General features: G+C 36.9%; 1 protein-coding gene across 1 annotated transcript; it reads right to left on the bottom strand.

The window, feature by feature from the left end:
- Positions 1–331: 331 nt before the first annotated feature.
- Positions 332–19,432, bottom strand: LOC140340864 (transcription factor ETV7-like). The gene is made up of 8 exons (XM_072426288.1): positions 19,117–19,432; positions 9,341–9,470; positions 8,924–9,088; positions 7,392–7,496; positions 5,859–6,014; positions 5,048–5,190; positions 4,667–4,767; positions 332–1,452 (listed from the first exon to the last, which is right to left on the bottom strand). The coding sequence occupies exons 1-8, from the start codon at positions 19,162–19,164 to the stop codon at positions 1,329–1,331; spliced, it is 972 nt and encodes a 323-aa protein (XP_072282389.1). The 5' UTR covers positions 19,165–19,432; the 3' UTR covers positions 332–1,328.
- Between the last annotated feature and the right edge of the window lie 5,953 nt (positions 19,433–25,385).

Here is a 25,385-nt window from a genome sequence, read left to right as displayed (position 1 = left end):
AAATGGATAAATCTAGAAATAAAGGTGCAAAGATATTACCATCATAAATTTTAAAAGTATTAAGCCAGTGTTGGAATACATTTTGGGTAGTTGTGTCTCTTGGGGGCAAGTTGGATCATGGTTTCCCAGCCTGCCTGTGATCTGTACACCTGGTGTCATAATGTAGATAAAGGTGACTTTTCTTGTAACGCTTCCCATTACATTTGATTGCCATACACTACTGTGGTTTTCTCCGGTAAATGCAATGCACATACTGTAAGTCAATGTAGTGTTCTGTTTGTGTACTCAAAGATGTTCATCTCCAGTGTTCAGAATACACATCACCAAAAAGTTCAAGAACACTGTTTTTTATTTGGAACCAATAGTCCAGTAATCATAAAACACATAATCATGATAATGACCAACAAATATCTTCTAATGAAGGAAATTTTAGTCTGTTAGGTGTATGAAAGCCATAAAGCTATTGAGTGTGTCTATATACATATTTAAAGCAAATTCTATTTTTGTGAATCTGTTACAAAGTTGCTTACCTGGAGAACCTGTCAGTACGGGCAGGTTCAGACTAGCACTTTGCCACTTGCTCAGTTACCACCCAGCACTTGCAGATTTGACTGTTGGCAGCAGTTGAGTGGTACTGAACCACTCACTACCACCCCCATTCATTCTTTACCTGCTATAGGTAGAAATTACATGTACAGAAGAAGTGGTTCAGTGGTGTGAGGAAGTAGTAACTGCATTGCAATCTCAGTGCACGTTTTACCTTTGCCTCAAAAGCACTCCCTGCTGTAGGTTACCAATGTTAAAACACTGAATGTCAATTATCAGCAGCTTTGCCAGCCTGCCATGTGTGTTGCTTTAGTTGATCATTGGGCTACGTAACTGGCCTCCACTTGCAGAATGGATAGAGCATCCTCCAAAATGTTGACAATGCTACTGCAAATTCATAGGTGTAGTCAACCCTTAACAGGACTTGCTTTCACTGACAGATTTTACAAAATATATATGGTAAGGAATTATAGCAGACATACTGTAAAATAAATTTTAGGTTTACATGCCATTTAAAAATGTTATACATTTGACAGACATTACAATATAATACAAAATAAGGTATATTACATAATAATTCTTATTACCTACAGTCCCTCTCATTCCAAAGACAAGTTTCTATAGACATTTTAAGATACACTTGAAGAATACTTAAAAAAAATAGATTTCTGAGAAATGTACATACAACCTATACGGTCATATTTTAAATAAGTACTGACATTATTAAAACTAATAATAACATAATTTACAATATTACAATGATAAACATGTAGCTTCATATCTCATGGTGAAATTGCAATCGCATGAACATTATTATCTATAACATCATTAGAATCCAATGCATCATTAGCTTCCAGCTGCTGTAGCTTCTCTGATGTTAATCTCTCTTTAGGTGACCTCAGAAACCTGAAAGTACACAGGTCCAAGAACAACTATAATGAGTACATGCATTATACTGCCGAATACAAATCTATCAATCAAGATGCCATTCCTACATAGCAAAGTAGATAGATAGATAGATAGATAGATAGATAGATAGATAGATAGATAGATAGATAGATAGATAGATAGGCAGCACAGTTGCTCAGTCACATTGCATTCAGTTTGTATGTTCTCCCTATGTTTGTGTCATTTTCCTACATCTCAACAACATGCTGATAACTTGATTGACTATTCCCCCAAATATTGACAGTTAACTTTGTTAATGATAAATTAATATGGTAAGGACATTAGATAATGAGATCTCTGAGGAACAGTTAGTACCATGACTTTGGACTTTGTAAAGCGCTGCCCAATATGTTGGCACTATATAAAACAAAATAATAATCATAGATAGATATAAAAAACCTTTGTGGCATATCTGTATTGCAGAAAATTGGAATATCAAGATTGTTTTATGGATTCTGCAGGTAATTTTAAAACTTTTGTTTAACATAGGAAGTAAATAAGGGTCTGTGTCAGATTGGTTTTGAAATCCTATGTAAGGCATTGCGTGTCTCTGCAAGTATTAGAATGCAAAACCTACATGAAGCAGAAAGTGTAACATAACTGTGCCAGCAATTAACTCTTAGTGATCTCAGAAGCATCTCAAAAGAAAGTAATAATAACACAACAGATCTACTGACATATACCAAAAATCAATCAATATAGATCCTAAATCTAGTATGTAAAGTTTGATAACTCTTTACAACTGACTTGATTTATCAAAGCTGCAGCAAAAAAGTTACTATATAATTGGGCTTCAATTTTTTTTTATACCTACATTATAAAATACAAGACATGGTATCTGAATGCTGGTATGAGGAAATCATCTTTGTTATATTTATTACCAGTTTGAGTAAGCAAATATCTTATTACAAGAGGAATCTATGTCTATGTATTATTAATAATATTATTATTATTATTACACAGTATTTATATAGCGCCATCATATTACGCAGTGCTGTACAATGTCCATAGTCGTGTCACTAAAGCTACTTACACACTTCCAATTATTATCGTTGGAAAACGAACGACGAACGTTCATGCACGATATATATGAACGATCGTATAGCACCGATCCTGCACATAGAGATAACGACACGATCGTTCATAGATATTGTACACACAATAGATACGATCGTTTTAGCGATAGAGGAACTATGTGCACGACAGGAAAGTGAACGGACGTTCGTTCATTAAGCATGCTCAGACCACGGACGATCAACGAACGACCGTACACAGGAACGATGCTCAACGATCGTCGTCCAATCCGATCCGTCAGTCCGGTCGTTCGTTTCCAGCGACTTTCCTCGTTCGTCGGCGTCGTTGGTTACTTTTTTACCAACGATTTTTTGCCCAATCCATCGTTCGTCGTTCGATTGGAACGATAAAAATTGGAAGTGTGTACGCACCTTAACTGTCCCTCAAAGGAGCTCACAATCTAAAGTCCATACTATAGTCATATGTCAATATTTGTAGTCTAAGGTCAATTTTAGGGGGAAGCCAATTAACCTAACTGCATGTTTTTGGGTTGTGGGAGGAAACTGGAGTACCTGGAGGAAACCTACACAGACATGGGGAGAACCTGCAAACTCCATGCAGATAATGTCCTGGCTGGGATTCGAACCTAGTGCTGCAAAGGCCGGAGTGCTAACCACTGAGCCACGGTGCTGCCCATGATCATATACATAATTTTACCCCTATTTACCATTTAAGTCTAGACCTTGATACAATCTAAATTGTGAGACCTTACGAAAGCTGTGCATAAACAATTGCCTGCAAACCTTAATGACCTGAAGCAATGGTATAAAGTGAGACAAAATTTCTCCACAACAATGGGTCCAATTTATTAAAGCTCTTCAAGGCTGGAGAAGATACACTTTCATCAGTGAAGCTGGGTGATCCAGCAAACCTGGAATGGATCTGGTCTAGAATTGAAAACATTTGCTAACAAATAGCAAATTACTTTTAAGAAATCTATTCAAGATTTGCTGGATCACCCAGCTTCACTGGTGAAAGTGTATGCTCTCCAGCCTAGAAGAGCTTTATTAAATCAGGGCCAATAAAAAATGTTAGAACCTGCTAAGGGTCAGATGATTTATTATGTCCTAATATGTTAAACTTTGAAATTGAAATGCGGTGTACTTTAATTTTCTACTTTCATTTGTAAGACGTCATGCCACACCAACTAATATAATGGTGAAATTCAAAAGAAGTGTATGTCAACAATCAAAATTGATTGATATAGTGCCAGTTTCCACAATTGATGAGGATTTACTAACTTGTTAGGTTACAAGGGTTTTAAAGCTTGCTCCGATTTCCTTCTGCTATTAATTATATGTGTGACAAGTTTTCACCAAGACTGTATTTGTTTTTTCTTATTGCCACATCTAAGAAAAACAGCATGAACCAAAAAAGAAAGCTTCTCTTTTCTGCTTTAATACCAGGCAGTTCTGAACAGTTGTCCGTCTTGTCCTGTATTTGAACACAGCAGAGTTGCTTCTCTGTCATGAAGTCTTAATCCTCCTGCTGCAGCCTGGAGTTTCACATGTTTTATCACATAGCAAAAATGAAAAAGCCATGACACCTCTTTGCCAACTAAGGTGCCGAGAACTTGCAATAGTAGGTTTAAAAAAAATAGGAAGCTGGTGTTTGAGAGATAAGTAGAGGGATTGATTTAGATAAGCCATAAAGTTCGGAAAGTCTGGCATTAGTGACCCAGTACAACTAAGTTACAAAGGGACACAGGAGCACTGTTTCTTGTAAAACAGAAAACTCAACAGACGTTTAGGTGTATTTAGACATTATTTTGATGACTAAAATTAAAAAGGCATATTTAAACTAAAGAATTGTGTACAGATTCGCTTTAAGTAGGCTTTATTAGACACTTACAATAGATTGCACATAAACATGGTCTAAAGTATGATCATTGCTTTTCATTTCAGATTTAGATATTGCCCTAATAAATAACAAGCCGCTCTCTCCATGTTTAAAATGCTCTGCCCATTTCCATTACTTGTGGTATAGATACAAAATAAGAATATAGCAGTTCAATTCATCCTAATTTATTGCTATGCAATATATTTGTCATGTAGTGTTGCAGTACATCTAAATGTTACATGAACAAGTTTATTATTACCTAAAAGTTAGTTTCTGTCCAGATTCTTTTTTTAACAGATTGATTTTGTAATACTGTCTCATAGCTCTTGACATCTTCTCATAGGTCATGTTTGGACGATTCTGCAGGAAAACAGATAGATAACTTAGGTGGCTGATTGCGCACCGGTAACTACAGTCCCTAAGACACAATGTTAGTTAAAAAACGAATATCTACATGTTTATCTTTGCAACAGTCTAAGGCCAAGTTCAGGCAGGCAATGGGAACAATGGGGCCCGGTGGATGGCACCTTGCCACCTGCTCGGCAGTGGCAGACACTGTGCTGGTTCCTAACGAACCAACTTTTCAACAATTGGCAGTGGTTGGCAAATAATTTCCATCAATAAACAAAAGGGAAATCACCTTGTGGTTCCCCCACAGTGCAGCAAGTTTGTTTGGATCAACCACTCTGAACACTCTTAATTCTTTGTCTTCCCATTTAATGTAGGGTTCATAGCGCTTGTCATCAAGTAGCTGGTACAAGTAATCCCACAGAAGTCTGCAATCTAAATTCAAAATAATTGGTTTAATTTAACTGAATGCATTACATAATTCAAAATTAAAAATTTTAACAAAACGAAAACAAATATATAAAAAAAGATTATATATATATATATATATATATATATATATATATATATATATATAATCTTCCTGTCACTTGGGGCTACCTGCCTGTAACTGGGGTACTTATTACTGGGAAAATCAGACTATCCCTATAGTATCTACCTATTAAGGTAATTGGTATTTAGTATTAGTGTAATATAAGTTATTTGTATTAGTGTAATATTGTTAATACCTGCATGTCGATGATATTTGGTTGTTGTTTTTAAAACCTGCATGCTGTTGAAATCTGCTTCTCATAGGTAATATCAGCCTGTTGTTGGTATAAGCTGAAATACATTTTAAGGAATTGCAAAACTAAAAAATACTTTGGGGCATGGGAAAGCTAGTGCACACTATAGGAAAACATTGCAATTTCATACAGGGGGTAGAAGAAAGTTGGGGAATACTATAAGGGACCATTAGAAAGTTGTATAACTCAACTTATTGTTCCTTGTTGGCTTAACCCTTTAACCCTCCCACATGGGCCACGTGGTTGTCTTTGCCCACTAGCCAAATTATCCCAGTTGTACCTTGTTTATTTCAACATTCCAGCCAGGAGCTTCTGTACCTTTTATTTTTCCATCCACACAGTCCGCATTTTTTGAAGATTCTTGTTCCACTTGAATTCTGTGAATTCGTTGGGAAAGATTAAGTGGAGCATCTTGATGAATACTGTCTGAGACAATTGTTCCTTTTGTATTTGTTGGGCATTTTAGAGTTTTCACTGTTGAATAAACAAACCAAACATTCCTATTACATATACTGTGCAAAGACAATAGCCTTGATTTATTAAAGCTCTCCAAGGCTGGAGAGGATAGAACTTCATCAGTGACACTGGGTGATCCAGCAAACCTGGAATGAATCAGGTCTGAAATTGAAAACATTTGCTAACAAAAAGCAAATGACTTTTAAGAAGAAGCTTTTCTCCAGTCTTGGAGAGTTTTAATTATTCAGGCCCAATATATCCTGCCTGACGTATGAACACTATTGTAGCTGACCAAAGTGCATAAATTATTTTTCTTTTTTTTTTTTAATTAAATTTCAAATTATTCATTTATTTTATTATACACATGTGTAGTGTGTGATGATTAAATGAAGAATAGTTGTTAGTTCTCTGTGGTTACATTGTGAACCACCATATAATAAGACCATCTTACCAGCCTCATATTAGATTGTAAGGGAGACACTTTATTTTGGAAAATGTATGCTAACTTAGTTGACTTAATAAAGTAAATCTGTGTTTCACTGGTATTTTGCTTGCTTGTAATTGAACAAATGTAATCAACACAGCCTCACCCTAGCTGAGCACATTGAAAATTCCCTTTGATAAGTAAACAGTCTGCATTCCTTTACAAATCAATAAAAACTTATCATCCCATTTGTGAATTTATTTTAATGGCCAGGAAACAATTTATTTACATGTATGCATGTTGCCACATGTACTGTATATGGGCAGAGTCTTTAAATGAATTCATTCTGAATATCACTTGTACACAGTAAAATGAAAGGAATGTGTGCTACAAAGCACCACCCTGCATAGATCCAAAAGCTTTGTGTGTTGTAGTGTGCCTAAATGCCAAAATAGTAAGTGTTTATTTCAGTGTAAATGCATTAACATACTCAAAGATTGCAAGGGGCCCTAAAACGATTCAAATGGTGTGAATGTGTGTCGTTGGGGTGGGCTCTAAGGGCTCATTCCTGTTCACTCTTGGTTGTTAAATATGTTTTTGAAGTGCATTTGGAATGTCAGCAGTGAATAATGGCAGTGCACTATGTTTGTGTTCTGTGTTGCAGTAAATATGTTGTGTGTAAAGATGTATTATCACACAATGGGAACAAGCCTTAAATACCACAATCACTTAGATAGTTACGTTTTGTAGAAAAACATTTATTTTTGGCATGGATGTATGCTGAAATAAAAGTCAACCAAGCTGTTCAGTATAAAGTTTCTTGCAAGTACAGGAAAATAGCTGACATGAACTATTTATAACTATGTATTTACCCCTTGGTTAGTTGGACACCACTTTTGGAAATGCAAAATGGACAATTGAATTTATAATGCATCTTGCTGCTAGAAGAAAATACAAAATATCCTACTCACTTTTACAGGCATGAGTATGGAGAATCGTGTGGCTAAAATCAGGATGACTTGTAAGCCCTTGCCTGTGAGTCTTAATGCATCGTAGCAGTTCATATAAAACATCACCTACAATGTAATAAAACAAATACTTATAACTTGAATAGTCAAAAGTTGTCACATGCATGTGTCTTCCTGATAAAACTGACCACACAGTCATCAGTCTGTTGCACAACTGTGTTGGTGGGTGGGGGGTGAATAATTCCTTTTACAGATTTTTTTTTCAAATTCATCCCAATGTAATACTGCATACCCTGTGTCTAATATTGTGCTGGCATTGTTTAAAATTCTATTCTTTGGGCCAGTTACTGTTATGTATAGGAACCGACGTTCATTAGCAGAAGTCAATGTTTTTTGTGGTTTTGATTAGGGGAAATGCCTAATGAGGTCATATACTGTTATACAAGACAGCTAAGTGTGAATTACATATCTATATTTGTTATTGTATCTCATAACTGTATTGTTCTAGGTAGCTAAAAGCAGGCTGTTCCTTGGGCATACAAGGCTAAAAAGGACGAAAAGTACCTACTCACATGAACTGTGAACTACTTTAGAAGCCTAAATTGTACTACTTGCCTTTCGTTGCTCTTTCCCCTAGTAGCAGTGCCTCTAGTAGCAGTGGTTATTTTAACTATTGTACTGTGGACTGCCCATTCATGTTTATTCACCAAAGGGAAATCTCCCCTTTCTCCCAAAGGGCAGAGTTTGATGGAGTAGCCTGTGTTCTGGCCAAACATTTTTTGAACAGTGGGAGTTATATTGACTCAAATGATAGTGTAACACTTTGACCTGAGGATGAATGCATTTAACTAGGAACGCATCAGTCTGTCATGGGTACTCGCTCATTGCCTTATGTTTATGGACCTCCCCTGAGGACCTTTAAAGCAAGCATGTTATAGTTTAGGTTCTCTTTGGTTAAAATGTGTGTGTTGATGGTCCTTCAAAGTCATACATCTATTACACATGAATAAACAATGAAATGTGCTGTGCAGCTCAATTATTTTAATCAACAAACTGAAACTGCAACAGTGATCTGAGGACATAAGAATGTCCCACAAGAGCTTACAGTATTCAAATAAAATGTATCCCTAAATATAATCTATATTCTTTTAGATCGCCCGTTAAGGTGGGCAAATGGGATAAGGGTTCAGCTCCAAAGTGATTGTAAATACAACCCCCCTAATAATATCATTGTTTATTTTCATGTTTTAATTATAAAAGAAAATATATTTTTTTCACTACCCATTTTCCAAAAAACAGTAGAATTAAAAAAACGGATATTATAAAAAATAAAATACGTATACTGGCCCTGATTAATTAAAGCTCTCTAAGGCTTGAGAGAATACACTTTCATCAGTGAAGCAGGGTGATCCAGCAAACCTGGAATGGATCACTGATAAATATATATCCTCTCCAGCCTTGGAAAGTTTTAATAAATCAGGGCCACTGTCTTTGATACAGACAGGGATGGTCGGTTCATTTGTGTGACACATTACCTGAACTTGGTGAACGGGATTTGAAATCATCTTTAGTAAGAATGCACAGGGCTCGTCCATTCAGTATAAACTTGCTGTCATCTGTTTTCATTAGGGAGTATTCCTCTTCTGCCCATCTTAGCCAATGTATGACGTCCTCCTTACTCCACAGGGATGGATGAATTCCTGACAACCAAAGTATTATTAGTAAACTGTTTGGGATCAATAGACTACAGTTATATTTTTTTATTTATTAGGATTTCAAGAAATACTGCCTGAATATACAATACTATAAAAATATAAAGAAGTAATGTGTTTTATAACATTGATTTTACAGGTGTGGTTTATGGTTATAATGTTCTATTTAATATAGCTTTTAATGTATATTTTTAACTTATTTATAATTTATAATCTTAAATTGTTTGATTTTATACTCACTGAGACTTCCAGGCACTTTACATATTACTTCTTCAATGAAGGAGCAATGTGACTGACGATGATCAAGAAGTCCCTGCTGGAAATGTGGCAGTACTCTTAACTTTGCAGATACCCTTCTGAATGGACTTATCTGTTGAAATTATTGAAATTAACGATAATTATTTATAAATGAATAAACAATACTTACACATTAGTTATAAAGACTTTTTAACTTTATTAACCTTGAAAGTGTTTCCTAGAAATTTTGAATTTCATACATACAATCTTTATGTGTATGTAATCAGATACTTCAGGTATTGCAAAAACATGTATGCAATCTACAGTCTTTTTCCATTTCTGGGTGCGGGTGCAAATGGAGAATATTTCACATCTAATCCACTTTTCTTCCCTTTACAAGTCTAAAAGTAAAAGAAACTTACTTGAACTCAGGATATCTTTTTTCAAATGAAAGGCATTTGTATGTTCTCCTCTAAAGCATGATTAGCAAGATATCTTTATCTCTGTCCTATTCCTGAGACATAAACACTTCCTTCTTGTAGACTTCATCTCAGTCTATAGGCAGGAATTACAAATATGTCAGGAATGGGTCTTTACAAAGTAAAAGGTGGGTAACTAATAATATTGCAATATTATTTATTATTATTCAGAGGAGATTATACAAATGACTATACTCTGTCCCATTCCTCCAATATACCTTTTTTCAGCCTGAAGACCCACCAAGTCCCCAGAAAACTGAGAACTGGGGAAGAAGAATGGGGAATGGGGACATAGTAAAGGGCTTTGGGTAATATTGGGTAATAATACCTTATTCAATGCCGATCTAGTTTTAAAGTTCTTGTTGAGAAGATATTTTTCTTGCATCAGAAACTGCCATGGTCTACTAAACAGTAATAATCAACAGCAAATACAATATCACAGTACTAGAATGCCTATTCAGTAGGCGTGCATAATGGTATGTTCATAGTAACTAAAGTATCAGTACAGGAACATCAGGTTAGGATCATTCCTGGTAAACAATTTTGTTTCAACAGAAATGAAAAGATAACTATAATTTTGATAAAGATATTCTTAAAAGGGTCCAGCACTTTTTTTCAAGTTTTATACTAATCTGCCCTTTCTCTAGTAGGTAAATTCTTGTTCTGTGGGCTACTAGGTGCTGTAAAGCTTAATCTTCAAAAATACCAATAAAAACATGATGGGTACTGAGCCAACAGAAGACAGAGGTGATTTGTGTCAGAAAACATTTTTGGCATCTGCATGTGACAAGAAATCTCAGTGAAACATTTTCAGTTTTTTAGAAATCAGTGGTTCAGCACTTAGTGCCATTAATTTAGAATGAACAACTACACACCTGAGCTGCATTGCTATGTACTGTGGTATGCTGTGTTCTGTTAAAAAAAAAAGTCATGGTATGTCTTAACTGCTAAATTGCTGAACAATAATGCAAATCAAAGTATGAAAGGATCCCTACTTTAGGATAAAATACTGCCCATTATTGAGAGCTCTTTTATTTACATCTGTGATTTGTGCTGCAGTGCAGCTGAAAAATACTGTTAGGGTTTTGGCACACAGTCCTCAGGTATCAGTTACCATCATGCTGCAGTAAATATTAACAGAGTAATAGATACTTAAACAGTGCAAGTCTAAAGTCTTTTGCAAGTTCCAATGTTTACTTTACCTTACTCTCAACTGTTCCGATAAAAGAAAACTGTTTGACAAACCATAATGTTAAATGTAGTATTCTAATAGTAAAATAATATTTTCCAGGATCCTAACTTATTTCCTCCCTTTATATTATTTAATTAGTTAGATTTATATTTAGGCCACCTTCCCTGGACATGTCCACGAGGACACTAACTCCAGTTGGTACAGTACAACATTTTTATTATTATTATTATTATTATTACACAGTATTTTTTATAGCACCATCATATTACGCAGCGCTGTACAAAGTCGATAGTTGTGTCACCAACTGTCCCTCAAAGGGGCTCACAATCTAATGTCCCTACCATGGACATATGTCATTTACACAGTCTAAGGTCAATAATGGGAGGAAGCCAATTAACCTCACTGCATATTTTTGGGATGTGGCAGGAAACCGGAGTACCCGGAGGAAATCCACACAAACACGGGGAGAACCTGCAAACTCCATGCAGATAGTGTCCTGGCCGAGATTGGAACCTGCAACCTAGCACTGCAAAGGCAAGAGTGCTAACGCTTGTCATTATCCAGGTATTTCCTGGTGTAAATTCAGCATTGCCTACAAGGGGGAGATACAAATAATTATGAGCATTAAGTGATTCTGTTTTCCATAAGAAATGCCAAAGTTGCCACAAAGAGTAAATTAAAGGGTTCGATTGTATCCCTTCCCATTGTGGGTATGTAAAACGGCAATGGGGTTCAGAGATGGATGTCATGAAAAAAAAAAAACCACCTGCAGATTAGTGTAATAAGATGTGCCTTGTATCCACTCTTTTAAAATACGCAGCAATGCTGCTTGATTGTAAAGGGCTACATCTGGTAGATTCAATCCAACATTTTTCGTAGTTTGCTGGAGGATAGTGCGACTGGCTACAGCATGTGTGCTACCCCATATAAATGAACCTAACAAAAGGTTAATTAAGTTTAGATCTTTAGTCAGTAAAAAAAATGTAAGTGTTTGGAAAAGGAATAGTAACCTGGGAAAAGAGATCATTTTAATTAGCGCCACTCGCCCCATAAGGGAAAGTTTTAGAGATGCCCACATTTTAAAATCGAAATTGCGAAATTCAAGGAGTAAAGTTTTGCAGGGTTTTTGGGGATAAATACTCCCAAATATCTAAAATATGACTTAGCCCATTGGAATGGAAATAAGGAGCTCCATTTCGGTTTGTGTTTGGGAATTTGAAATTCCTGAAATGCGGACATGATAAAACGTAAGGACTCTTTTGGGTTGGCAATGAACAACAGAATATTGTCTGCAAAAGCAGTAACTTTCATTTCCACAGAACCAAACTTTATACCAGTAAATCTGGAATCTAATTCTAAAATACGCAGTAGGGGATCTAGTGCGAGATTAAACAGCAAAGAAGATAGGGGGCATCCTTGCCTTGTTCCACTATGCATGGCAATAGGTTGTGAGAGCTGATTATTTACAATAAGATGAGTGGAAGGGTGGTTTTACAGAAACTTTATATAGGTTTGAAAGTGAGTGCCAAATTTTCTTTGGGCGAGCAGTGAGTGTAGATATGGCCAGAGATTCTTATCAAATGCTTTTTCTGCATCGAGACTCAAAAGAAAATGGTTTTTGTTATACTTAAGTGTGGTCGCAGCAATGGCTGTGCGTATTCCAATGGAAATATGTCGGTTTCTCAAGAATCCCAATTGGTAAGTAGTCAAATGAGCGGGTAACAGGTTGCAAGCGACCTGCCATAATTCTTGCCATCACTTTGTAATCAGTGTTGAGTAAGGCAATTGGCCTGTAAGACGACGGACACTCTGTGTTTTTATAAGGTTTGGGAATCAATGAGGTGTGGGCTTGTTTGAAGTTTGAAGATATTTGATTATCAAGAATACCATTATAAATTTCCAGCAATAAGGGGGAGAGATAGGATTCCAGTGTAATAAAAAATTCAGCTAGTAAACCCGGACCCGGGGTTGTATTTAGAGGGAGGGTTTTAATAGCTCTCGCAATCCCTTCAATCTGTATCGGGGCATTTAAACTTTCTTGCTAGGAGGTTGACAAAGCTGGTAAGTCTACTTTTTGAAATGCCGCTATGTCCGCTTCTGCAGGAGATTGTGCAAAGTAAATTTGCGTGTAGTAAGTTTCAAAAATATTAAGGATATCATTCTGCCTGTGACATTTAGCACCTGAGGAATTTTCTAAAGTATGTATAGAATGGTTGGGTTTCCGTGGAGATTCCAAATTAGCCAAGAGAGATCCTGTTTTATTTCCCCAATGATAAAATTAACTACACACATTTTAAGACTGTGCATGGTAAATATTACAATATCAATTTCAAAGGTGTGTTAATAAAGGCATTCCAATCAATGCAAGACATTCAATCTGTTACACAAAAATGACTGATTCTGTGAATACAAACTACACAGGTATAACCGGACATATCACACTTCCTCTTCTAATGGTAATTCTTTAAACATGGAAGTTTCTTATGTGAATTGGGAAGCAGCAGAACATTTGTTTTTTTTATGCATCATGATCATTTGCTGAAAAATGACAATATACACTCATGTGAAAGAGTAAGAACATCCCATAGAAATTAATTGATGATTGATGATTTTTTTCAAAATATTCAAACAGTCATTCATACAGTGCCTTCAGAAAAATTTGATATACTATAGATAGGTCATTTGGGAAAAGAAAGTAAACCCACAACATAACTATATAATTAGAAGTTACAAATTAGGTGCCAATGGTTAGATCCTCCCTATGAAGAATGTAGATGACATCTGTTTTATTGAAATCTCAGCTATCTAGGTTCTTTTGTTCTCTTTGTGAATGATATAGTATCCTCTCTTTGAGGTCTTCAGAATGAAGGTTGTAAAGACCTTTCAGTCTGGCCAGGGATTTAAAAAGATTACAAAATTCATTAAAAAATGAATTATTCCATAGTAAGAAAAATATTCTAGGCAAATATAGTATGAATGTTAAATGACTATAGGAGATTGTCATAATGTAGCCAATATGGGAGGTGTGCCAGGTAAAAGCTTTTGGTGTCAAGAAAGGACATTAGAGGACTACAGACCAGGGCTTCTGAAAAAAGGGTTGTGGACTGCTGAATCAAAAATAGTTGTTTAGCTACCGTAGACATGACTGGCACAAATTAAGAAAGTATTTTAGAAGAACCAACTGTGAAACATTGGAATTATTATTATTATTATTATTAATAATAATAATAAACAGGATTTATATAGCGCCAACATATTACGCAGCGCTGTACATCAAATAGGGCTTGCAAATGACTACAGACAGTGACACAGGAGGAGAGGACCCTGCCCAGAAGAGCTTACAATCTAGGAGGTGGGTGAAGTAACACACAATAGGAGGGGAAAAATGTTATGGTTTGGGATTGTTTTGCTGCTTCAGGGCCTGGGCAACCTGCAGTCATTAAGTCATTATTCTGCATCATAATAAAGCTTGATAAGAATGTTAAGCCATATGTTGGAAAGTTAAAGCAGAAATTGATTTTTCTACACAACAGAAGCATGATAGCAATTTCATTAGGAAAAACTTGAAAAGAAGAAATGGAGAGTTTTGGATTGACCTACTCAAAGCCCTGATTTTAGTTCTTTGAAGAGAATTTGAAACAAAGAAACCCACAAACATATTGCAACTGAATGACTTTTGCATAGGGGAGTAATTAGTTATTAAAAATCATTACTAGAAGTAATTTTTGCTAAAGGGGCAATACCAGCTGCTGGGGCCATGGATGTACTCCATTTTTCCACAATTTTCCGCATTTTCTTGCAAGCATATTACCTTCCGTAGGCATGGTTTGAATGAAGATTTATTGCTTGCTTGTTCAAATATTTAGAAAACATCAACAATCTCCACTGTGTGTATTTACTTCTTCACATGACTGCATACATTTTGTGACTGTTTGATATTCACAACTAAAAAAAGTCAGCAATGAATGCAATGTCATTTTGGGTTAAATAGTGTTGTTTTTTGGGAAGGGATAGAGTAGAGAAGAGAAGAAAAAGAAGGCTCTTAGGCTCTTAGGTACTTAGGTATGTAAATTTAAAAAAAATCAATTTTATTAGTAATTTCAACAAGTTGAGTTAACAAAATATATTAAAATCTAGGTGTTTTTTTAACTTCCTGTATTCAGTTATGAAAAAAACACTTAATAGGTTGTGTCTATATAGATATTCAATTTAAGGGTCCCAGAGGCAAAAAAAGCTTTTGAGAGGTGTAGACGTATGGTAAGTTTTGCCTTAAAACGCGTTTCGCCTAAAATAAGGCTTCATCAGGGGATTTTGAAACTTGAAAACAGGTGTTCTTTTTTAATCCTGATATGTTATGACATACTAATATATAGTATGAAAAATATATATATAGTATTAGTATAATAGTAAACACCGTACCATATACAAACCTCCTCCATCCACCTTGTACTCACCCACCAGTGTACGCAATAAAGGATAGGAGTAGGGATTCCAGATTTTAACAAAATGCCCACACACTGACCACCACAAGATTCGGCTTACATTGTAGGAATGACTCCACTAACAATGGCTCTTGCCACTGTTGCGGTAAGGTAGCATTTTTATTTACCTAGCCCAATCAGCGTCTCTTCAATGTGTATCTACTAACCCCTTGCTTGCTCTCCCTTTAACCTTGCTTCTGAAAATGGCATTGAAATCAGCTGTGATCAGTCATAGTCATGAACTTCTAGGCCTGGGCACCATTACAAGATTGTAGCAGTTGGGTGTTATACCATTACCAAACATGCCAGGAATCCTCAATAGCTACAGAGAAGTAAAGCACTTTGTGGGTATGCAGGTAATGTTAAATATAAGGTTTATGTGTAAGTATGCAAAATTGTTTTCGATATTGTCCCCTTAAGTTAAGGTATGTGAGTGAGGCCCGCAGTAAGGGTAATAGGCTTAGGGCCTGCATGATAGGGTGTGAGGGCACCCCCATTAGGTGCTTAAAGGGTACATTTGAGTTAGGCGAGGTGGGGGTGGGGTTAGCTAGGGGTAGGGTCAAAAGTGAAGAGGAAGAAGAATGGAGGGGTTAAATAGGATGTTAGTCGGACGTTATGAACAGTTTTTTGTGGAAAGACATTTTCCTACCCATCCACCCTGTTTGAAGGTCAGGGGCGGTTGGGGTTTAGGAGGGTATGAGTCCTTATGGTAATTTTGGAAGGGCAACCCAGTGGTAGAGTGCCCCTTTAAAGGTGTTACGGTGTGGGGCTCCTGAGGCGGGGCCAGTGTGGTATAAATGAAAGTTATACTTGGTTGGTACAGACTTTACATTTCCTAGGCCTGTAGCCTGGTTGTTTAAGTTTAGAGCTGGTTGGTGGACATAGTGCAATTGGGCACTGTTGTTTAACTGGGGGGTTTATATATGTTTATACTTTTATAATTGGTCGAGGAAGGTTTTATATGTAAGGTATATGTTAATTGATATGCTAATTTGTATGGTACTTGTATGTAAATTTTATATGTGAATTTGCTAAATCATGTTATTTAAACGTTTGTTATATTTATTGTTGTTTATTATTAAAAGTGGTTTTATTTATTTGTTAATTAAACGGCTGTTTCCCAGCCATTTTAAGTCCAGTAAGGTGTCAGTGTGTTTTTGGGGGGTAATGGGGGGGGGTAATGGCTGGCAAGTTTGGGAGTGGTTGTTTGGTGTAAAAGGGGGAAGTGTAAGAAAGGGGCGAAGGTCTGAGCTACCCTAGTCATGCTCACTGAACAGACGAATAGGATGAGAGTGTAATTTGACCACTGCTGAAGACGCTGATGAGTATGTTGCTGCTCATTCCTTGACCAAAAAGGAGATTAGTTGAAGAAAGGATGCTAGATTGCAGAGGAGTAAAATTTATTATGAATCTCAGCCAGGGCACTATCTGCATGGAGTTTGCAGGTTTTCCCCATGTTTGGTGGGTTTCCTCCTACATTCCAAAAACATGCAGTTAGGTTAATTGGCTTCCCCCCGAAAAAATTGACCTTAGACTGTATTAAAGACAGATGACTGGGGTAGGACCCTTGGATTGTGAGCTTCTTTGAGGGACAGCTGGTGACATGACTATGGACTTTATAAAGAGCTGCGTAATTTGACGGTGCTATAAATACTGTGTTTTAATAATAATTTATCATTCACATTTTTTTCCTTAAAGTATAGCCTGGACCCACACCTTTCTGCAAAATAAAAAAAATTATACCTAAAATAAATGAGAAAAATAAACTTATACTGTAAATGTTTTAAATTTTTCAGGAACCTTGAGTCAAAAGAGTTTCTTCCTAATTTCACTTTCCTAATGACAAACCTTTTACTCTGATTTCTTCTAAAACTAAAATAAACTGCTTCTTATGAAGATGATAGGAAATTTTACTTAGATAACAAGATAACACTACTACTGTAAAACCAGCTGTAGATTTATTGTTTAGCAAATGTTAGTTTCTTCCATCAGTTGCCAACAAGAGGGACAATTTTAGCTCTGTTATTGTTAACTTACAAAATTAAAAGGTCAAAGTTCAAAATTGTACCCTAAAAATTAGGTCAGCTGACTATCTGGATACCATCTTTCCTGATGGTAAAATGCCAGGATTTACTGAGCTCAGATTGTGAAAGAGTAGTTCAGGGAGTATGATACATTATTTTTACACATTAATTGGCCCCTACTAAGTAACCCAATTGAAAATCATTGGGAGAAAACTTTACACCAAACTCCATCATCAATACAATATTTGGCGAAAAGTTAAATTTACTCTGGTCTGAAAAAATGTTGTGACATTCTGTAAGCTTATTGAAATGATACCACAGCAAATGCATCAAAGCTAAAGGCAGTCCAACCGAATAGTGGAGTGGAAAACTTTTTTTTTTTGGACAGGCAGTATATACAGAGCTACACCCAAGAAAAAAGCCAGATTCTAACACAAAGGCATAAAAAGCATGACAATGCTGGTTTTAGCCCTCTGTGTTTAAATAACTTTTCAGTAGCAAACATGCAACAGAAAAATTATCATGTAAATTTAAATAAATGTAATCTGAAATACAAATTTGAAAGAAATGTTTGCAATTAGGCATTTAAAGTAAAGAAAAAAACTAAAAAAAAAATATAAAAAATGGAATGAAAGCAAAGTCAGCTTTGTTACTTACAAATACAATAAACACTGAACAGTTCCTAAATCTGTGATCTGAATTTACAGAGATTTCTATGTAATCACAAGTTGTGGGTAAAGAGATCTTTAACCAGTTTAATCGCAACTAATATTTTTTCTTTATACCATTTATTAGGACTCTCTTGCTAGCTCAAACAAATTAAATTGCTTTCAGAGTGTGAAAGAATGTGTGTAATGCTTACTTTTTGCATTTATGCTCTCTTAAAGAGCTACAAAAACTTCTGATGTCCAGCAGTGCTGGGCGTGCCAAGTACCTTGTCCCCTGCTTTGCACTGTGGTTCCTCCTGCAAGTCATTACATATGTTACAGCAGCCAGTGGGAGGAAGCACTTTATCAACAGGGTTGCATTATAGGAAACTAAAACTTAGGGATGGTGGAGGTGGCCATGTTCACAAAATGCTGTTTTTCTGGCTGTCATGATGATCTAATTGACTTATTACTTTATATGTTGCTGGCCTGCAACAGTCATGTAAATTTGGAGTTCTAACTTCACTCTTCAGTTCCAAATATGCAGACTCTCAAGTCATTTAAAAAGCCAGAAAACATTTCAGAGTTTTACTTTTAATAATGGTTTTCTTCCAATGAAGAAACCATTTGTTGTATAGTAAACAGCATTGCAGAATATTCTAAATTCTATTTATTTCTTCTTGAAATGTGAGCAGATACTTCTTTGTGACCGCCCAGCTATTCCTTTGGTCCCATAACATACCATATTTGCAAACCACAAAAAAAGTTCCCAGTGCCTTGTTTACATTTCAAGCTATCTATACCAGATTAGTGAATTTACACCTTCACTAATCTGTGACATAAACAGAACTGCTGATATTGCTGTTTGCTAGACACAAAAGACAAACCCACAATAATTAATACTGCAGAATACTTTGTGGTATTGTGGTAATTGTATAGTCGAAATTAGTTCTTACCTTATGGCCAAAAGTGATCTCGTAGTTGCGTGTGTTGGACAGATCCATAGCTGATAACACACTACAGAGGAAATGAAACCAAAGAGTTCGGTGTCACTTGCTCTCTGAATACAAGTCCAGATGGGTATGTTGTGGAAATTCAAGAATTAACCTTATAAAATAAGACAGGCTGGCTCAAAAACTTCCTGGATGTCAACTTCTACTTTTAGAGGAATATCTAATACCAGGAACAGATCTCAACAAGCTGTACGATAGTTGTGTAAACTGAAAGTGATTATTTCCTTGTGCTGCTGGTATGTAGGATTGCTCGAAGTGAAAGTGATATAACAACCAACATGAAACTAACAGAAGGAAATAAGGAATATGAGGCCTAGAAGAGTGAATTACAGACTGGGATGGGCTATCCAAACCTGCCAGTAGAGGAAATCTGTATTCAGAATATAGAATAACAAAGCCTTTGGAAATGGAAATAAAACATTACTTGGAAAGTAATTCTTAGCAGATATATATTTGTAAAATGATCATACAATTTTTTTATTTAGATGCAAAATAAGGTGGCTACAAGCTTATATAAATCATAGAAATGAAGCCTAAGGGCAGGATCAGCCATGTAGCAGGAGCAGGAATCCCGCATGTGTCCCAGCCTGGCCACTTGTATTGCAGCGCTGGTAATAAAGATTTTCCAAATTTCCAGCATTTCCAAATGTGACAGAAAATTCGACCCATAACTTCCAGTTCCTCAGATGTATTAGGAAGTGAAAATATCTTTACAATGTTAGGGGAAAACCCAGGAACAAGGACCCTTTGTTGAAAGATTTATCCACTATTTCTGTTCTGGTAGCAAACTAAAATTAGGATTTAACCTCAACTGTAACATTGTTAATCAAGACGGATAGACCCCCTAACATGAACTAAAATGTATAGAAACTTGACAGAGGTCCTAACCCATACATTCAAGCCCAGGGATGTCAAACTCAAACATATAACATTATTAACATTTATCATTTATTGAACGGTCGCAAACAGACAATGTTTTCACCATGTTTTATCCCACCCAAGTGTGCAATTAGCTCACCACGCAGTGCTGTCTCACAGCAGGCTCCCTCTTTTTTTTAAGGGCCCTATTTGACAGAATGGCAAGGGGTTCACGTAGGTGAACTGCTGTGTATGGGCAGCTCACAATTCATATTTCCTTAGGGCCACATAAAAATGTTAATAGGTTTAGGGAAAAAACAATAAAAACATTGTAACACCTGGAAGCAATGCAAGCACATTGAAGGGTCATTCAGGCTGCAATGGAGAAAGAATAAAAATGAAATATTACAATATGTTTGGTATCTACATTTAGAGCAGAACTCAACAATCTATTCTATCCTGCATGCTTTTCAATGTTTAGAAGTCACAATGTTTAGATGTCACAGTGAAATAACATAGAACAAGACGGTGATGCTTCCTCAACTACATACGGCTGCACCCGGTTAGTAAACAAAAGCCAAATGTCAGAAGCCCAGGCTCATTTTTAGACCCTGTCACCTGGTAGACATACAAAGCACAGTAATTGGTTTTGTGTGTTTTGATGCAGTGTGCGCAAATTGTTTATATCTTTTAGCATGGTGCGGATGCTAGTTAGTAAACTAGCAAGTAGTAGTAAAATAGATTTTAGTAAAATAGATATGAGCCCTCCTCCACTCCTGGCTCCCCTCCAGCACTCCACCTCGCAGTGTGGTCTTAAAATACTTCACCATGCAGTGTTGCCTCACAGCAGCCTCCAGGACAGCTGTCCGGGTCCTCCTACCTGCAGCAGGCTCTGCTTTCCTTTCTCCGCAACTGCAACAATGACAGTCGCCAGAAAGCTAACAAGGGCCACATAAAATGACCTGGCAGTCCAGATTCAGGCCATGGGCCTTGTGTTTGACACCTATGTTCTAGCCAAAACCAAAAAAGTTTGATCTTTACATGAATCATAAACAGAAGTGATCCCAGTATCCAATATTCTAGGTCAGTGCACAGGTCAACATGTAATTTTTATCAGATATAATTTTATATGGACTGTGTAGTATTTTTGATGCGGATTCAGTTTTTCTCTAGCACATCTAGTTTTTGTGATGCAGCTAAAGATAAATTGTGTGAAATTCGTTTTAAATAACCTTAACATATTACAACATTTAACAACAGTTTTCTTTTTTTTAAGGTTAAAGACCGCACTAACCAGAAATTGCCTTAATGATCCAGACAGTTTCTGTTACGTTTGTGTTTTATTCACGACGAAAGCACAATGTCGCCAAATTACTACAGAAATTAAAAAGATATACAAATTATATCTGGCTGTCCACTTGGTGACCAGGATAAATTTTGGGCTCCACATGCCATCTGTACCGGTTGTTCCAACGGACTGCATGACTGGCTAAATCGGTGTAAAGCAGCAATGCCATTTGTAATCCTGATGGTGTGGAGAGAACTGCAAGACCATCTAAATGACTGCTATTTTTGCCGCGTCAACAAAAATGGATTCTCAGGTAAAACTAAGCACAAAATTATATATCCTAGCCTCGATTCTGCAATTAGGCCTGTTCCCCATGATGATTCATTGCCAGTTCCGCTACTGCCACATGATGGAATTGCTTCTGTACAAGGTGCTGAGGAATGCGATGGAGTTGCAGCCAATAGTTACAACCCGAATCATCTGATCCTGACTACTTGGCCGATGAAGAACCAGAGACCTTTACACAAGCAAAACTGAATGATCTCATTAGTGATCTAAATCTCTCCAAAGCAGAACTTCTTGCTTCAAGGCTTAAACAGAAGAACTTGCTTGCAAAGGGTGTAGCTGTAACTCACTACAGAAAACGAAATCATAACTTACAACATTCTTCACTAGTGATGGCTCACTGTGCTACTGTCATGATATAAATGCACTCTTTAGCAGTTTGTCACAAGAACATGTTCAATTTGAATGGCGTATTTTCATTGATTCCTCTAAAAGAAGCTTGAAAGCAGTCTTAATGGTCTTGAAAACAGCTTAATGAAAGCTGCATAATGGTAATTACAAACCAAGTGTACTGATTGCCCATTCCGTTAACCTAAAGGAATCCTATGACAACATGAAGTTACTACCTTAAGCAATCCAGTATAAAACACACCAGTGGAACATCTGTGGGGATCTAAAGATATTGGCTTGCTGATAGGAATGCAAGGAGGATTCACAAAATATTGCTGTTTCCTATGCCTGTGGGACAGCCGATCTACGGGAGGCCATTATGTCAGGCGTGATTGGCTATCAAGAGATACCTATAAGCCCGGAACAAGCAGTTTCAAGTTTCTGCCTCTGGTTGACCCACATAAAATATTTCTGCCACCTCTCCATATCAAGTTAGGCTTGATGAAGAACCTTGTAAAGGCCATGGGTAAATCAAGCTCCATGGGTTTATGGTACCTTGTTGAGAAGTTTCCAAACATAAGCACTGGAAAAATGAAGGAAGGGATATTTATAGGGCCACAGATCAAGTCTGTTTTGCAGGATGATGTTCTCAAACAATCTCTCTCAGCAGCTGAGCTAGAAGCTTGGGATGCATTCAAGTGGCTGTGTGAAAATTTCCTGGGCAACCATAAGTCTCCTGCATACAAGGAAGGACTTCAGAATCTGCTTGATTCATACCAGAAACTGGGTTGCCTCATGTCATTACAAATACATTTCTTGCACTCACATCTAGAATTGTTCCGGGAAAATCTTGGTATCGTGAGTTACGAACAAGGAGAACCTTTTCCCCAGGACATTCAGGTAATGGAGCACCGCTACCAAGGTTTCTGGAATTAAAGTATGATGGCTGACTCTTGCTGGATGCTGTACCGCGACAATCCAGACAAAGAGTACACAAGAAAATCATACTCTAAGAATTTCTGAAGAACCAATGGTACCTGATTGACATTGTTCAGTAGATCTATACCACAGTGGGCCTTATTTTACTTCACACTGAAGATGGATTAACATTCACTTCAATAGTGCTTACGTTTTAGTACAAAATACATGCACATACAATGTTAACTATATTAGTACTCTATAACAGAAACTGTATGTGTTAGGGAAAAACTGAAAACAGATTTGAAATCTTCTCGAAAAACTGATTTGGAAAAGTTTGCTGTGGTTTCTGATGATTATCAAAACTGAATTTTTGTTGACCTGTGTTATCGACCTTTTTTAACATAGAAAACAATTGAAATAAAACTTTCAGGTTTTCAGGGGACCCCTGCTAATAGTGAATCCATAGCTCAGTACATTAGTATGGTGGTCAGTGGGAAGAATTCCTCTTTTTGACCAGTTTGTTAGTTAACTGACCTAAGAGGTGCAAATTGCTCACTGCTCTAGGAACCCCCAGAAACCTCTGAGAGTTCCCTGGTTGAGAAGCACTGGGCTAGGTTCTCTCACTTTCACAGAACCAGCACTAAATAGGATTGGGAGGGGGTGAAGTCACATTCTACTACTTTGCAAGTAAAAGCTTTTTTACTGATTTTTCGCAGGATCAGCATTTTTTTTTCCTGTAGTATTCTTAAAGAAATAAAACATAGAGAAATATGTATGCACAGGTAGTCCCCGGGTTAAGGACATCTGACATACAGACGACTCCTTGATATGAATGGGGCTTCCCTGCTTGGAAGGGGGATGGGGTGGTTTGCATGACTTGCAGAAGAAATCTTTTGCTAAAAACAGCCGATGTTGTGGGTGATGTTAAGAGCCGAGCTGATCTGTAACATCTTGTAACTCTTTAATGACCAAGACAAACTCTGCAGTTGTTTCTTTTTGCATATCAAAGCACAGCTTGCTCAAGAAATTAACGAATGTCTAGGATCCATAGTTTGTTTTTTTTTTTTTTGCTTTATTTGTGATTAACACACAGTGAGGATTTTATACAGTAACTGACACCACACTGCCCAATATTATGTTGAGACAAACATCTGTCCTAATTGCATTTATTAAAATAATGTACCCTTACAAACTTACAGTCCCTATCTCGTATGTAACCCGGGACTACCTGTATTAAAGAGATGAACATAGAGGTGTGTCAATTACTTACTTGGTAATTATTCCACACACCTTTTCTTCTTGCCTGCAGTGATGACAGATCCAGGATCCAGTCACTTGAAGCCTCCCTCTCCACTGGGTTCACCACAATCCTCTTCACCCATTGAAAGGCCATTGGCACTGCATGGTGCTTCCAACAAAAGCCACCAGGAGCAGGTCAAATGAGATTGCTTGTTTCCTCTGCAAAAAACCTCAACCACTTAGTAATCTTGCTTTTTGTTCTGCTTTGAAGACTAACTCCAGAATCTGTAAAAAAAAAAAAATCTCTTGCAATGAAACTACCTCTATTCCACAAGGGTAAAGAGTAGTGTTGGTCAAATATCTCACTATTCGATTCGACAGCTATTCGATAGAATAGGGGGATATTGTTCGGGTGATCGAATGCCGAATTTGAACACCATTAAAGTCAATACTGGGAATATTTGGGTTATTTTTTGTGACTGTGAAGCCGACAGCTCCGCTCCCCTGATTGCTCTTGCAGCTTTTACTTGTTGTATGTGTTCTTCGATTGAGTTTCTCAATCCAAGAACGCAAGAGTCCTGTGTTCCTGGATAGAGAAAACTCTATCCAGGAACATACACTACAGGGCAGCAACAGCAATCACGGGAGCAGAGCAGATCAACCTTGCGCTGTCAAATCCAGCGTTTTTCGGGTCAGGTCTATCCGAATTCGAAAAGCGATATTTGGGTCCAATATAAGGACAACCTGAATTTGAACACCAACACTAGTAAAGAGTACTTACCTTATTTTATCACTTGCTCCCCCTCTGTTCAACAGCTCTTCCATAACCTCATGCTTAGTACTGCTTCTCTGTGTTTGCAAGCAGTTATGGCATCTTCTAAAATGTAGGGTGAATAGCCCTGCATTGTATGTACAGGAGGCAAGAGGATAACCCGGAATTCAAAATGTACAGCACCAGCCACTATGGGGAGCAATAAACAGGGTAAGCACACACCTGTCTAGGACTAAAAAAATAATATTTAATACTGCAATGCAAGGTGCTCCTCACTGGAAAAGTGTATTCTTCCAAATGTTGGAAATGAGCTTCAATACAAGTTTGCTTATTGCAACAGACTGGGTCACTTTAAAGACACAAACAGATGTAACAAAACTATGACAATGGGACATCTAAATCCCATAGAACCATCAATCACAGAAGGATCCCACATAGCATTACAGGACTGTTTCATGA

This window comes from Pyxicephalus adspersus, chromosome 1, assembly GCF_032062135.1.
Source record: "Pyxicephalus adspersus chromosome 1, UCB_Pads_2.0, whole genome shotgun sequence".
Lineage (NCBI taxonomy): Eukaryota > Metazoa > Chordata > Amphibia > Anura > Pyxicephalidae > Pyxicephalus > Pyxicephalus adspersus.
Note: the sequence above shows the minus strand (reverse complement) of the source record. Positions and strands in the feature narration are given on the sequence as shown.

Bases quoted from the DNA above. Each gene is read 5' to 3' on its own strand.
- LOC140340864 (XM_072426288.1), bottom strand. From the start codon at position 19,164: ATGGATCTGTCCAACACACGCAACTACGAGATCACTTTTGGCCATAAG. The intron at 9,471-19,116 runs GTAAGAACTAAT...TAATTTCAACAG, and splicing joins AGATCACTTTTGGCCATAAG to ATAAGTCCATTCAGAAGGGT. The intron at 9,089-9,340 runs GTGAGTATAAAA...TTTGGTTGTCAG, and splicing joins TAAAGTGCCTGGAAGTCTCA to GAATTCATCCATCCCTGTGG.